The following is a 15,491-nucleotide window of genomic DNA, read 5'->3' as shown; positions in this document are numbered from 1 at the left end:
GGATGGGGGGCTAGTTTCTACCAAATGTCAGCTTGTATGACTTACCCATCACCTGGAAACCGTGTCGTGGCAACACATTTTCTTATCATTCCTATGGGTTTATACTTTGCTTAGAGGTCTTAGAAAATGCTTCCACTCAATGATTTCAGTGATCTGGGAACTGAATTGTAGCCTGGCAGTTTGGGGCTCTTCATGTCAATGGACCAACAGACCAAAAACCAAAGAAACAAACAGTTTTGCTGTGTTGACAAGAATGACTGACTAGTTGTTCAAGGTAGACATAAGGCGGCTAGCGTGTGAAGGGAAGGGAGAAGAGTGTGTCTGGAAATCAGAATCTCTTCAGGGTACCTCCTGGTATAGTCACGCGTAAAACTCACAAATTTATTAATACGAGATTACTCTTTATATCTTTTGTTAGGTAGTTACCCTTTAATAGTCTGTATTTTGTTTTTCTGCATTTTCTTCTTAATAAGTTTTGCTAGATGTTGTTTATCTCCTTTTTTTTTTTTTTTTTAGAGGAAGAGCTACTGGTTTGGATGATTCTTTTTTTTTCATCCTTTTATTATTTTTGTATTTTTTTTCGCTTCCATTTTGGTGGGAGAATATTATTGTTGCTTTTTCTAGGCTTTTTAAATTGAATGGTAGGTCTCTTGACTTTAATCATTTTTTTATTAATTCAATAAATAAAAGTTAATGAATGCAATAAAACTCTCTCCAAGAATTGCCCCGGCTGGGTTCTGTATCTTGCACATTATATTTGCATTACCAGCCTGGTGATTTTATAATACTCTTTATGATTTCCTCTTTAACTACAGGGCTATTTTGAGTAAGTTCTTGTTTCTTCTCGAGACACGATGCGGTTTTCACTCTTGGCTTAAATCTGTTTTGAATTTTATTGCATAAAGGTTTGAAAACACAATGTTGGCTTTTTATTGAATTTATGATTTATTCATTTGAATGTTCCGTGTGTACTTCCAAAGACAGTACATTTTCAGATCCTTGTCAGCAGATTATTAAAAGCTTTGACGAGGCATCAGGATTCAATAGCTGTAAAATTCCATCACTAGTTGGCAAGTAGTCATAGGTGACTTTTAAAGTAAATTCTGAGAATCTGTTCCATGGCTCTTGAACTCCTTATGTGGTTGAGGAATGTAAGGGGACGGGGAGAGTCGGAGGAGACTGGGGAATATGCTTCTGTGGGCCACCTGATGTGCTGGGTTCTCCTCCTTACTTTCCACAGTGGGAGGGCGGGTTGGGGGTGAAAGCCTCTTTGCCTGGGTCTGGACATTTGCTACAGGCGTCTCAGGACTTTGACATGTGTTCAGATGAGTGAAGCCTGCTCCTCTCCTGCCTGGCCTGCTCCCGTGCCAGTCCACACTCTCAGACTTCCAGCGTGACACAGATATAGACTGAGGAGGGGGATCAATGTAATGCAAAGAAAAGGGGGACAGACCTGAATTTTGACTAAGTACCTTGTGCTTAACACTCTAGTTTATAATTGGAGCATTAAATATGCAATTACCTAGCACCTAGGAGTGGGAAGGAAAAAACATGAGACTTATTTGAATTTTAGGAGAAGGAGAATTTTATCAACACAAAATTCACTTTAATGGTAAAATCAGAGACCGAAATAGTTTTATTTTCAATGTAATTCAAATAGCATTGTTTTGAATTGAATGAGATCGAATTGCAATGGTATAATATTGTGTTTTATTTTGTACTGTATTATAAATATATTTATAAGCACATATTGAATTTTTAAAAAAATATGATCTGGGACCATACCTTTTGATTAAGTTTAGCCCTCTTAAAATTATTGTTATTACTGTGCTATTGGGACCTAGTTTCTATTATTTTACTTTTTCATTTCTGTCTACTCGTATTTTCTTTTTGTTTTTCTTTCCCCTTGCCTACTGTTTTTCATTCTGGAAGCTGAATTTTCTGGGTTTTTTTGAGGTTCTCAATATTTTATTCAAGTTCTATTTTAAATGTTACGAATTACACCATTTGAAGGAAGAGAGCTAATTTCACACAAGGTGGACGCCTCTAAAATGAGCCCATTATACTGCTAAAAAAGAAATCGAATGATGAGAATTCAGCACAAGTCCAATTTAGATCTGGAGCATTGTCACTGCATTATTACAGCGGTAGGGGACATTTCTCAGCTTGTGGCTGGAGCTCCTGGTGGCTCTTTCTTACTTTGGAGCAAGGACAAAAGACAGCCACATCAGAGGGAATTAATTCCTTCATTATTTGCTTCATTACACACACTGTCTTGCCTGCAAAATGGCACCAACAAATTAGTCTCCGTGCCCTGCAGACTACTTTTGGTGGAGCGATGAATTCAGCGTTTGGAGTAGAAATAGATCTTGAGGACTTTTCTTAGCCCTTTCAGGAGAGTTTTACACACAGAGAAGCAGTGAGCCGCTCTTCAGTTAAGGCACAAAGCTAAGGTTCAGATCTACAGAAGTCACAGTTTTATTCATTTACTCAATATGGATTTACAAAGTCACTATGTATTACCACCTGCAGCTATTTCTAGATAAAATAGAAACTTGACATCTCTGGAGGGACCACCAATGCTCCCCAAGTTTACAGGTGGAACAGGGTTCATTTTTGTACTTTTGAAAGTTGAATCATCTTTAACTGGGAGGTTTCTCAAGATGTTGAGTGATACTTAAAGCATTCTAGGCTTTTAACATTAAAAGAAACACTAAATCATGAAGGTAACTATGCTGCAACAGAGTTTAAGTGATTATACAGTGTTCATTTATGCTTAAGATTCCAGTCGTAGACCAAGTAGCCACCGACATTGACATTCAGTCAGTAGACCTGACGTATTTGGTTTGATACCTGGCTTTCTTGAGTCTGAGTGTATCCCAAATCTATCCGTTGGAGGTTACTCACGTTAGCTAAGAAATGGACGTGGGGATCGATCCATCTGACTTTTGGCCGATGTTCCAAAGTGAGTGTAGCTCTCTCCTGCTGTCCAGAAGATGGACAGTTGTCTCTAACTTCTTGTTCATTTCTGGTAGATGGAGTCTCCAAACTCTGTCCTGTCCTTCATTTAGTCTAAAACTAGAGTTCGCCAGTCTTCCAGCCAACTACAAAGTTGTTCTGGGTCGCTTGGGACTTAATTGTCTCAAAATTCATCTGGTAGCCAGACAACCAGCCTTCCTCACTTAGCCTCAGATCACCCTGGACGGAAGAGGGGAGGTGTCAAGATCCACATCGCTGACCGGCCGGTCAGCACCCACTGGTCCTGTGTATTGATTTTAGCCTCCTCCCTGAGCCCCAGTGTGAGGTGGCAAGGATGAAACACAGAGCCGCCTCAGGCCACGTGCAAACTGGTCTTCCTGGTCACGTCAGGGCCCAGTGTGTTCTCAGTGGTCCTCTTATCTATGGAGACCACAGGGACATTATTTGGTCCATCTGTACTTGATCTCCAGACCATCTGGCACTTTGGTAACCTCAGTTGAGACGGAGCTTGTGAATTCCATTCTGGGCTCAGCTTTCATTTTCAAATCTGCTTTTGTTAGGCCAGACCCAGAGCCTTTGGGAGGGACATCCCCGGCAGATTTTCAAGATTGTGTAGGTGGGAGGCACCTTCTGCTCAGAGAAGGTGGTGGCCAGCTCAGTGTCGCTACCACAGGGGTCAAGGTTGAGTTTTCTTAGGCTGCTCCGAGAGTTGCCCATTCTATTCTCATTTTGGGTGGAAATTACTAACTTACTAAAATGAATAACGATGCGCATTTGTTTCTCCTAATGGATTTCCTCCCAACCCTTCAATCATGTTACCATACTCTCGAGTTTAAGTGATAGAATTTTATTTATTTCATTGTGTTCATCCTATGTACTTTGTCATTGTTCATTCAAGTGAAGTCCTACTAGTTTGCATACAGAAACTCATTTTCTGTGTCTGGTGGAATATTCCTGTGTGTGTGTGTGTGTGTGTGTATTTTTTTTTCTCACTGGAGACTTCCTCTATGTGTTGTGTGTATGTGTGTATGTGTGTGTGTATGTGTGAAACTTGTTCTATCAGATTATATCTTTATTCACCCTAAGAATTAAATGAGAGTCTAGATAGATACAAAATAGGTTTGACTCTTTTCCTTGAACACTTTGAAAATATTATTTGCATTGCTTCTTAAACTGAATGTTATTGTTAAGAAGTCTGAGGTCTTTCTTATTCCTGTGATCTCTTGACTATTTTAGAGTTATCCTTGGTTCTGATATTCCTAAATTATCCTTTAATGTTTAGGATTTTTTTCCTATTTAGCTTAGCAAATGATTTTTATCTTGATAGCTTTCCATGTGAAATCTTTCATCTTTCTCTGATTTTGTAAAATCCTTTCTTCCTCTTCCACAAGTTTTCTCTTCTTACCTGTGACACCTGCATCATGCAGATACTGACACTATGCTTCCTGACTTTCCTTTAATAGCTGATCCCCTTTCCAGGATGTTCAGCATCTCCAGATTTCATTATTCTCCCTGCTATTTCCACAGCTTCAGGGACCTGATATGCCTAAGACCCAAAGCCAGGGATAGAATGTAGAGAAGGGTCTCTCTCTCTCATGTACTGGGTAATGTTATGGCCCAGGCTAGGTGGGCAGTGACCAAACAGACTGCATTTTACCCAGAGACTCCATGCCATGTAAGAAATGCTTCTCCCATGGGACACCCCACCTCTGTACCCATGAGCAGTTGCTTAGCATGTTCCATAACAAAAAATGGCAGTTCTTATACAATGTAAAATTGTTGTTGTTTTTTTTTCTTGGACCAATGCACCCTATCAGAGAATGATTGTCTAGACGTTAGTAGTCGTTCTTTAACTTGTATTCAATTAGGGTCATTTTGACTCACTTCCCCTTCTGCTTATGATTTTAGATCTCATGATGTTTGATTATGGTCTTGAATCCTAGCAACAGCCACTTATGATTAACGTACCAACATGCTTTCCTTATGGTATAAAAGGTGTACTCAACCCCCAGAGGGTGTAGACTTGCAGCCTGCCCCTTGGCCCATCAGCTGGTGAATCTAGACCCACCAGCTGGTGAATAAAGATGGTTCTGTCTCCTGCTTTAAGATTGACTCGGTGATTTATTGCAGTCTTACCATAACAGCAGGAAGTGCAAGTCCCCTCTTCCCAACTTCAGGTCAGTTTTGGCTTAAGAATCCATTTCTTCATTCTAAAATTAACCGAATGTCTGAGCACAGAAAAGGAATCAGAATTCCTTAACAAATTTCCCAGCTTCTCTTGTCTACTATTAGGAAATAAAATCCTATCAAGAGGTCTCAGAACCTATGGTGAATTTTGGTCCTTTATCTAGTGTTGATTTTTATTTTGTCATTTTCAATACTAGGGTTTGATATTGAAAAAATCCCAATTACATCATTTTTAAAATTACCTATGAGATCAGAATGAAATTCACTGCAAAGACACTTTTATAAATTGAAGTGTATCACTTTTATATTTTCTTGGAAATCTACGTCTTTTCATTTTCTCAGTTCCCAAATGGAGGACTAGAGACTAAAAGTGAGACTCGGCCTCCCTGCTAGGCTTTGACCAGAGGTAGGCTCTAAGAAAGTTCCAAAGATCTCCAGATGCTGGGTCCCCATCCTGTCGATGCCCTAGATCCTGTTCCAGGTTGTCCAACATGAACACCAACAGAAAGACCCAGTACCTTGAAGCCTCCTTATTCAGCCATTGAGAGGGGACTGTGCCAGCAATTGACCTGACAGGGTTAGCCAAAAAGTAACAGGGGGCAGGGATGTTCCACTCTTTGGAACATTTGACTAAATAGAAAGCAAGAAAGGAAAGACTTCCCCCTTCCTGGTTTCTATTTGCTCGAATAGTTTGTTGAGAAAACAGAAATCCTTCTCCTCTCTCTCTCTCTCTCTGGAAATCAGATTGTTTCTGTTCTTTATCTTGATAGTAGATATCAATAGACCCTGGATATCTCATGAAAAATGTTGCCAAATTATTGTCTGACTTTGCATAGAAAAGGGCTGGGAATGTAGCTCAGTGGTGGAGAGCATGCTATTGGCCCTGGCTTCAATCCTCAGTACTGTCAAAAAACAAAACAAAACAAACAAACAAATGAAAACAACCAAGAATAACAGGTTTCATTTATCTAAACTAGTGATGCTATCCAGAATATTGACTTAGAGACAAGGAGGTTCGCTGCAAAACTGTTTGTCAAATCAGCCCTCAAATAAGACATTTATAAGTTACTATATATCCAAACATACCACACAAATATCTTACTTCAATATTGAATGGTATGAAAACATAACAATAATATTAAAATAAAAAATGCTATCATATTTTAAATAGCATATATTCATGTATGTGTGAGCACATGCATAGAAAATAGCAATCATCTTAGTGATGACAATTCGTGATTTTTATTTCTCTCTGACTTATTTCTAGTTTTTCTATAGTGAATACACACACACACACACACACACACACACTCCACATAGGTTCTTGTAGCTCTTCTCAGCTCCCAAGGGTCCAGGTGATAGTCCTCTGAGATTTCAGCAGAAGCAGGTTATATGTGTGGCTGTTAAGCAATTAGAGGAGAGTTGATTGGTCAAATGACATCATCAGAGAGTCTCCACCTGAGATCAGAGAGGTCACTGGGTCAGACCTGGGATTTGTGAACGTCTACAATTTCCTCTGGTTTCTGGCAAACCCCAAATAGGTAGATGAGTGATTCTTAAGGGAGAAGGGTGAGTTTGGGGCAAGCACTCCTCAACAGAGATACAGCAAGTTACCCATGTTCCCACGCACACTTTAATATGTTCCCCCTCAAAGCAGCTATTAATAATGGGAGTGTGCCGTCTTCCTCAGGAAGGGTTGGACATAAACAATAGTGAATAATAGTTCATCACCACAAGGTGGCACCAGGTCCGGCTTGGAAGTTCTTTTCAGATTTTCTGAACCATTGATTCATGCCTGATTGTCTAGGAAGAACAGATTGGGTGATTGTCTAGGTCAATTGATTTGAGGCCTCTTGTCTCCATTTTTTAAAAATTATTTATTATTTATTTTTTGTTGTAGTTGGACAGAATACTTTTACTTTATTTATTTTTATGTGGTGCAGAGGATCGAACCCAGTGCTTCACACATTCTAAATGAGTGCTCTACCACTGAGTCACAACCCCAGCCCCCTCTTGTCTCTTTTTTTAAAGTTCACATTTAGTATTTTTCACCTTAAATTTGTATCCCGATACCTGCTAATTCCCCAGGGTTAACTGTACAGGTTATACTAACCCACCTCGTGACAGCCCCATGAAACATGCTCACCTTGAGTCCCCATGCTCAGACTTCAATACCAGAGACGTTCCTCATTTCATTCTCATTTAACGTCCTGCACGGCTGTTTACTGTTTCCCAAACCAGGCAATGAGGGGATTAAGAAAAGATGAACAGACACAAGAGTAGAGAAAAAGTTGGGGCTCGGTGCTTCAGCCGACTTCTGGTGGAGGAAGACTGACCACAAGCAAGCGCCACATGATTATTATATAGTGTAGACATCAAAAGGATTTACTGTGAGAAAGGATCTTCAAGATAAACCAAACTGAAGTTGGGGCTAAAACAGCCCAGTTTGGGCTTATCAGCGTGTGCCCATGACTCTCTACTGGGCAGCAGGTGTTGGAATCCAAGGTTGTAAACCGATAAAATTCCTTAGCTAGCAAGGAATTCCCCTTGGCAACTGGGCAATCTCCGCTGGGCCCTTGGTGCTGAGAGCTCTCCAGAGGGGCGGCACCTCTGTCTCTGGGCAGTTCATAGACCCATAATCCATTTGCGGCTCCTGAAGGCATACTTGTAGGTATTTCTATTATTTGTTCCCTTTCACCTGCATAATATTTTGAAGTGATTTCTATTTTATGTGTGGCATGTGCCAATACACATATTTCCCCTAATTTTGTGTTTATTCAGTCATTTTAATTGTGATATGAAAAAAAAGAAAATTCAACCCAAGGATAAAAATAGTAATTAGAATAATAATCTGGAAGGGGAGACCTCTCTTCTCTTGATATTTTCTTTGCCATTTTTTTAAACCTATACAGATGCCCCCCTTTTTTTCCTTCTTGACTATATTCTTTACTATAATTCTGTCATGATATTTGGTCTACATATTCCTGCCATTATCATGCTAATTGCACATGTTAGAGATGAAAACATGTTATTTTATTACAGCTGCTACTCTTCTCATTAGCATTTGTTAAAAATAATTGATAATGAAATTGGAAGAGAGAATTGGAAGAATTGCTCTTCTGGATATTAAAGAGAATTACAAGACTGAGAATGTAGCTCAGTAGTAAAGTGCTTGCCTAGCATGTCAGTTTGATCCCCAGCACTGAAAGCTAAAAGTACTAGGTAGCTACAGTAATAAAGATAGAATTTGGGGCTGGGGACATAGCTCAGTTGGTAGAGTGCTTGCCCTGCATGCACAAGGCCCTGGGTTCGATCCCCAGTACCAAAAAAAAAAAAAAAAAAATACAAGTCCGTAGAAAAGAATGTAGAACCCAGAAATAGACATATTTGCCCAAGTGATTTTTGACAAAGTCTTGAAAGGTGGAAGGATAACCTTTTCAATGAATAATACTCAAGCAATGAGACATCCAGAGGTGAAGAAAATACACCTCAACCTAAGCCTCATATCTAATATAAAAATGGGTCACATACTTAAATGTAGTATGTAAAAATATAAAAATTTGGGAAAAAAAACATGAGAAAACCTATGTGGGTTGAGAATAGGTAAAGAGTCTAAGACTTGATATAAAACACAAGGAAAGAAAAGAATCATACAAGAAAAAAATCACTAAATTTGACCTCTTTTTTGGAGGGAGGGGTACCAGGAATTGAACTCAGGAGCTCTTGACCACTGAGCCACATCCCCAGCCTTATTTTTTATTTTATTAGAGACACTAATTTTATTAGAGACACTGAGTTGCTTAGCACCTTGCTAACTTGTTGAGGTTGGCTTTGAACTCATGATCCTTTTGCCTCTGCCTCCCGATAAATATGACCTCTTTAAAATTAAAAATAGTTTTCTTGGTCTGTGAAAGACCTATTATGAAAATGGAAAGACAAGGTATAGACTTGGGAGAAAGTATTGGCACCCAATATCCAACAAAAGACTTATCCAGAGCATATAAAAAGCTTTCAAAATCCAACAGCAAAAGCAAACAATTCAATTAGGAAATGGACAAAAACCTGAATGATATTTTTCTCAATGAGGATCTACCTGTGAAAAACAGGTAATAAAAATATATAAAGGTCAACATTAGTCCTGAGGGAAATGCAAATTAAAACAACAATTGGATATCACTGTACAGCTATCAGAATGGCTGTGATGAAAAATAGCAATGAGACCAGATGCTGCAAGGATACAGAAAGAACAGATCACTCCTTCACTGCTGGGAAATGAACAAGAGTAGCCATTCTGGCATTTTCTTTCCAAATTAAACATGCACATGCCATTAAGACCTAGAAATCACTCTGAAGCATTTATCCCAGAGAAATGAAAACTCGTGCTCAGTAAGAACCTGTTGATAAATGATCATAGAGGTTTGATCGGTAATAGTCAAAACCTGGAGCCGACCTCAGTGTCCTCCAGTAGATGAATGACTGATCTGTGCCGTGGAATACTACTCAGCAATAGCAACAATCAAATTATTGAATGACTTGAAGATGGCTCTCAAGGCACGTGCTGAGTGAAAAAACTCAATCTGAAAACCTGTATATTTTAAGATTCCATTTAAATGACCTCTTTGAAATACCATAGTTGTAATCATGAAGAACAGGTTAGTGGTTGACGTTAAAGATTGGGAGTGGAGACAAGACCAAGTGGCCACAGAGAGCTCTCTGTGAAAGCAATCCTCTAAATCCTGATCACCGTGGAGACTGTTATACAAAGCTACACTGTGGATAAAACTGTATTGAAACATACACACACACACACACACACACACACACACACACACACGCACAGTGAGTGTTTGTGGAATGTGTGAAATCTGAAGACATTTTGTGGATGACACCGACATTGATTTACTCAAGGTGTTACCTGACAGAGGTGCTGGGTTGAGGGTACACAGGTCTCTTGGTTCACTGTGTTGCAATTTCTGGATAATCTATAATCATTTCAATAAAAAATTAAATAGTAACAGCCATAATCACTCTGGATTATTTTTTCTAACAAACTTTATGTACTTCATACATTCTGAATTATTTTCAGTTGTTTAAATACCAACTCCAAGCCCACAGCCACCTACATCCTTCCAGTTGGTGAACTGCATTTGCCAGGAGAAGGAATTATATAAAGAGAAGTAACTTGTCCTCCCTGGAACAGATTGTCACTCTGCATTCGGACCTGTCATCTGTGCTCACTGTGCTACTCCTGCCAATTACACCGTGGATGAACGGTATGAGCAAGAACACAAGTAAATTTCTTCTTACCAAGCAGCTTATTTTACCGTGACAGAAATAAGGGCATGAAATTATATAAAACATTCATTTAAAAAGCAAAGTGGTGAAAACTTGCTAGTTGCCCTTGACAGTCATTAGATTTGAGTTCCTCATTACTTAGATTTCTTAATTAAGCTGGAAGCTTTAGGACTGTACTTGAAGGCAGAGTGATCATTTTGTGTATCTGACATGAACATGAGGAACTTCAGCAGTGTGACCTATAGGGCAGAAACGGTGTCAAGCAATGAATGGATGTTTGCATAATCCTCACGGTAACCCTGTGGGTCATACTTATCCAAAATCGAGGAAGCCAGGCCCAAGAAGGTTCAGTAGTTTGTTCAAGTAGTTTGCCCGACTGGAAGGGAATGGGACTGGGGCCACACCGCAGGACTCCAGCGCTGTGCTCTTACTGCCCACACTGTGGGAATCGATGCACAACACTGAACACTTCAAAACATGGTAAGCCCCCCTGTTAGTTTGTTTAAACTGATGTAAAATCAAACCTTCCAGAACCTGGACACGGTGGCAAGTACCCCAGGCTGCCGTTTCCTCCCAGAGTCCCCCGTCAAGTTCTCACAAAAACAAGAGACAATTCCATTTGTAAGTGAGGTCTCTGGGGAGGCAAAAGGTGACCAAGTCCTAGTTTGGGAAGGAAAAAGAAGCCCCTAGATGGTTCTATTGTTCTCACTTCAAAGGAGGAGAAGGAGAGGCCTTGCCTCTTAGGTTCAAGTCTTTTCACGTTGATGCTTTGAGATCTAGAGATCATTGACTTCACAGTACCTGGGATGTAGTGGCAGTTCAAGAAATATTTAATGAATAAGATAAAATATTGGGGAGGGAAGTTGATGGGAATAAAAATCATGACGCGAGGTGGCTGGCCTAGAGTCCCTGGGGCACATTCTTGCTGAGACAGGGGGTCAGCCTTGAGCATTTGCATAGGGGCTGATCAAATCCATAGTGAGGCGCTATCTTTGCAGCCATCTGCTCTTGATCCTGCCAAGCTTTATGCCTTCTTCACAGAGGAGTAGATGACTCGGAAATCCTGGGAGAGACACAAAACAGTGGGACATACCAGCATAAGAGAAGGAATCAGGCGAAGAAAGTCGAGACGCAGGGACTGCCAAAGGCTCTAGCTCACCTTGTTCTCCAGAGACGTCCTGATGTTTGCTGTGGAGGCCAAAAAAAATGGTACTGAATACTTGGGTCTCTGCTTATATCCTACGCCCAGACTGTGTGCGGCAGGGCAGAGAACTGCTACGTTTCATGGATGGAAGTCCAACCCTTCCTGTTCCGTAAAATCCATCCATTAAATTTGCTCACTCTGAGCTCCTATAAGACTGCAAGCCCCATGTCCCCACCAACACTTACTAACAAAGCTCTCCCTCTCTCTGATGCAACTTCCTGTGAGCTATTATCCTCATGATTTATTTTATTTTATTTTTTATTTTTTTGGCTTCTCTGACCATTACAATATCCTTCCAGGGCTCATTTTTCTGTCATTCCTCTATGTGTTTTTAGATAATCCACCATGGATGGTTCACCTTACCATAGAGAAGGATACTTAATGCACATTCAGGGATGACAGATCCCAGTCACCCAGCAGTTGGAGTCTGGCTGCAGGGTCTGCTCACTGCTGTCTGTCTCTTTCCACCTTCTTTCAAAGTGTATAGTAGGACTGAATCTCCTCCTTCTCCTTAATTCAGATCCACACCTCAAGAGCTTGGAAGATGAACACCCGGTAGACCCTACTGTACTTCATCTGTTCTGCTGGGCTGGTCCCAGAAGGAAACAACAGTGGCACTACTTTAATTCACACTAACAGAGGACCTAGCTTCACAGGTTCAGAGGACAAAGGTTGAGTGACCACAGGTCAGGAAATTAACCAAGCTACCAACAGCCACTGGCTCTGTCAGAAGCTAAGAGCACAGAAGAAAGGGCAGGTTCAGGGCCACAGCTGGAAGTTCTCACTCTGCACTGCCACAGAACTGTCCTCTTGGTTCCTGCAAAGCTATGTGTCCAAGTGACAATTGTCTAGATCAGGTGATTCGTGGAGTCATCCCAAGTCTTCAGGCACTTAAAGAGAGGCACAGCTTATTTCACTTTGCATGATGTTCTCCATCTCCACCCATTTACCAGCCTGGGAGGTACTGTGGACAAACTACCCAAATCATGTTGTGTCTACACATGAATAGGCCACAAGAAGTCCCGCCTTTGTGTGTGATTAAGATACCTCACTTAAATAATGGTAAATAATAATGATGATAATATTAAAAATAGGAGATGAATAGAGCAGATCAACAGATGGGGAAGAAGGAGGGAAGGGGAAGGGAAAATAATGAGGCATGAGATTAAACAAATTATGTTATGTGCATGTATGCATATGGCATTTTCAGTCCCACTATTATGTGTGATTATAATATACACCGATTAAAACAGAAAACTTAAAAAAAAAAAAAGGGTTCGCAATGACCCATTCCAACCAAGGGAATTCTTCCTGGACTTTGGATATGATAGCTTTAGAAATTCTAACTCCTCTCTCTTCCTTATATCCTGGATACTCCTTAACTGTCTAGTCCTATTCAAATGAAGAATTATTAGATCTTCTGCTTTTTTTTTCTTTAGTTCAGTTTGTCCACAAGAGCCTGCCTCCAGGTACCTCCTGATCCTTCCTGATTCATTCCAAGGGTAAGTGATATCTTGCAGCCTGTTGTGCACAAAATGCACATTTCCAAGGAACATCCACTGGACAGGAATCCCTCTAAAGTTTCTTACCTGAGCCTTCTGGCTGCTGGCTGCTGTAGATCTGGGAATAAATCACACCCTCATCTCCTCTGGGGCTCACTGCAGGAAGAAGACAAACGTTCCCTGAGGTTCACAGTTAAGTTCAAGCATCAGCCACACCTTCCCAGTCTCCTGCTCCACGACCACACCCCCCACGTGGCTCTGAGGGACTCATTGGTTTCGTGGAGTGACTGGGCCTCCCGAGGTTGGAGAGGCAAGACCGCCTTGTTGTCTCTTCTGCTTCCCTCCCTGTCCCAGCCCTAGATCCCCTCCTGGTGGGGACTCACCATTGACATACTCCGGCTGCAGATCCTCCGTGTCCGGGAGTGGGCCGGGGTGGGTGAACCCTTGAGGATTGGGGCTGGCGGCACCTCTGTGAGAAAGTGAACTATCTACGTGGTAGTCCCTGGGGAGAGAGAGCACAGAGAGGGAAGAGGCTGGGGAGAGCGTGAGTAGAAGCCAGGTGCAGGTCACCCCCGTCAGGTGACCGAATGGCCCATGACACAGACTGTTGGCTCTGACTTGGCAACAACTTTCTCTTCCTCATATTTTTTTCTCCCTAGATCTATTTTTTTTCTCTTATAAACTCTCACAGAACTTAACCAGCATCTTTCTCATTACTTTATCTTTGTCTTCCTTGTTCTCTGTGCATATCTTACATCTCCTATAAGATATTATATCCCTTGAGGACATAGGACTCTAGTCTATGCATATTTTCACCCCTCTAGGGGCTGGGAATGTAGCTCAGTGGTAGAGCACTGCCTATCAGGCATGGATTAGAGGAGCTATTTCCTGGACTTCTGACTAATAACTCCATGTAGATGGCACATGGATGGGTATAGGAGATCCTCTGGCTTCAAGGGAATAGAAACTTTATAATTAGTTTGTCTGTTGCTCAAGGCTCTGGATTCAATCCCCAGTACTTCCAAATGATAATAATCATAATCATAGTTAATAATGATATTTTTAGCCTCTAAATATCTAATGATAACTTACTCATACATATAGGTACTCGATAATCATTAATATCTGTTAGTACATTAATTGAAATATTTTTAATCCTAAATAACTCAACACCTGGAGTCATGTGGATCACCCTAAGACAGAGCTCTGATAGCATAAATGTAATAAAGTATTAAGAGACAAGAGTATTAAAAGGAAGACACCACGTGATCCAATAGCCTTGGTCTCTATTACAAACAGAGAACTCATAGGTATTCCAAATTTCGATCCAGGGAGCACTGCAGAGTTACAATTTTGACTGGGAAGTTCTCACCTGGGTGCACTAATGGCAGAACTTTCTCCTGAAAACCAGAAAAAAAGAACATTCATTTCAGAACAGAAGCTTTTTCTCTTAAAGCTTTGGCATACTTATCTGTGTATAATTAGCTAGTAAGACATAAGATATAGAAGAATGAACCAACTGTATTTCATCCAAAAGATTGCTTCCTTATTCCAACACTGTTAGTTATTATTTGAATAATTCATCTGCCACCCCCACCCCCTACCCAGACTTGAAATGCCATTTCCTATGGAGCTTCCTGCATGAATCCATCTCTGGATGAATTTTCTATGGTGTTCTATTGTCTCTTTGTCCAGGCACACACCTGTACAATACTACTTTTAATTATTCTAAGATATATTTTAATTGTCAATGGATCTAGTTTTACTTTGCTATTCTTCCATTTTAGATTCTACGTGGCCATTCTTAATTTTTAAATGTTTTAATATTTGCAACCCTCAGCCTACAGCAGTGGTCTTGGGGTTAAGCTTGATATTGACATTCAGAAGATCCATTAGTCTATACCTTGCACCATTCATCTTTGCAGAGAGACGCAAAACAAGAAACATGGCCTATGAGCATAGATGTACCAGGTGTGTGCTCAGAGGAGCTATTTTCTGGACCTCAGACTAATAGCTCCGTACAGATGGCCACACGGATGGGGAGTTCCCGTGGCTTAAAAGAAAGAGAAACTTCATAATTAATTTGTCTGTTATTTAGGGAAATAAAAAAAAAATCACTACAGTTGTTACCAAACAAAACTATTATTCAATCATCAGGCTTGACATTTTAAATCATCTACGAAATTTGTATATGTTTCTAGCAACTCTTTCTTGAAGACATTATTTTTAAAGTGGACTTCAGCCTACTATCTAAGCATTCAGAACAGAAACTGATGATCTGTTGTTTCACAAAAGAGATTTAAAAATATTCCCCAAAGTAGATA

The 15,491-nt window shown here is 40.5% G+C and overlaps 1 protein-coding gene across 1 annotated transcript; it reads right to left on the bottom strand.

Annotated features, from left to right (window-relative positions):
* Nucleotides 1–11,270: 11,270 nt before the first annotated feature.
* Nucleotides 11,271–14,609, bottom strand: LOC144368402 (Fc receptor-like protein 2). The gene is made up of 5 exons (XM_078027246.1): nt 14,540–14,609; nt 13,551–13,669; nt 13,255–13,323; nt 11,621–11,649; nt 11,271–11,524 (listed from the first exon to the last, which is right to left on the bottom strand). The coding sequence occupies exons 1-5, from the start codon at nt 14,593–14,595 to the stop codon at nt 11,486–11,488; spliced, it is 312 nt and encodes a 103-aa protein (XP_077883372.1). The 5' UTR covers nt 14,596–14,609; the 3' UTR covers nt 11,271–11,485.
* Between the last annotated feature and the right edge of the window lie 882 nt (nt 14,610–15,491).

Source organism: Ictidomys tridecemlineatus, chromosome 11 (assembly GCF_052094955.1).
Source record: "Ictidomys tridecemlineatus isolate mIctTri1 chromosome 11, mIctTri1.hap1, whole genome shotgun sequence".
NCBI lineage: Eukaryota > Metazoa > Chordata > Mammalia > Rodentia > Sciuridae > Ictidomys > Ictidomys tridecemlineatus.
The sequence above is the reverse complement of the archived record's forward strand: the minus strand, read 5'-3'. Positions and strand labels throughout refer to the sequence as shown.

Coding starts and splice junctions, on each gene's coding strand:
- LOC144368402 (XM_078027246.1), bottom strand. CDS start 14,595: ATGAATGTTCTTTTTTTCTGGTTTTCAGGAGAAAGTTCTGCCATTAGT. Junction 13,324..13,550: donor GCAGCCGGAGTATGTCAATG/GTGAGTCCCCAC, acceptor TTCTTCCTGCAG/TGAGCCCCAGAGGAGATGAG. Junction 11,525..11,620: donor GGACGTCTCTGGAGAACAAG/GTGAGCTAGAGC, acceptor TGTCTCTCCCAG/GATTTCCGAGTCATCTACTC.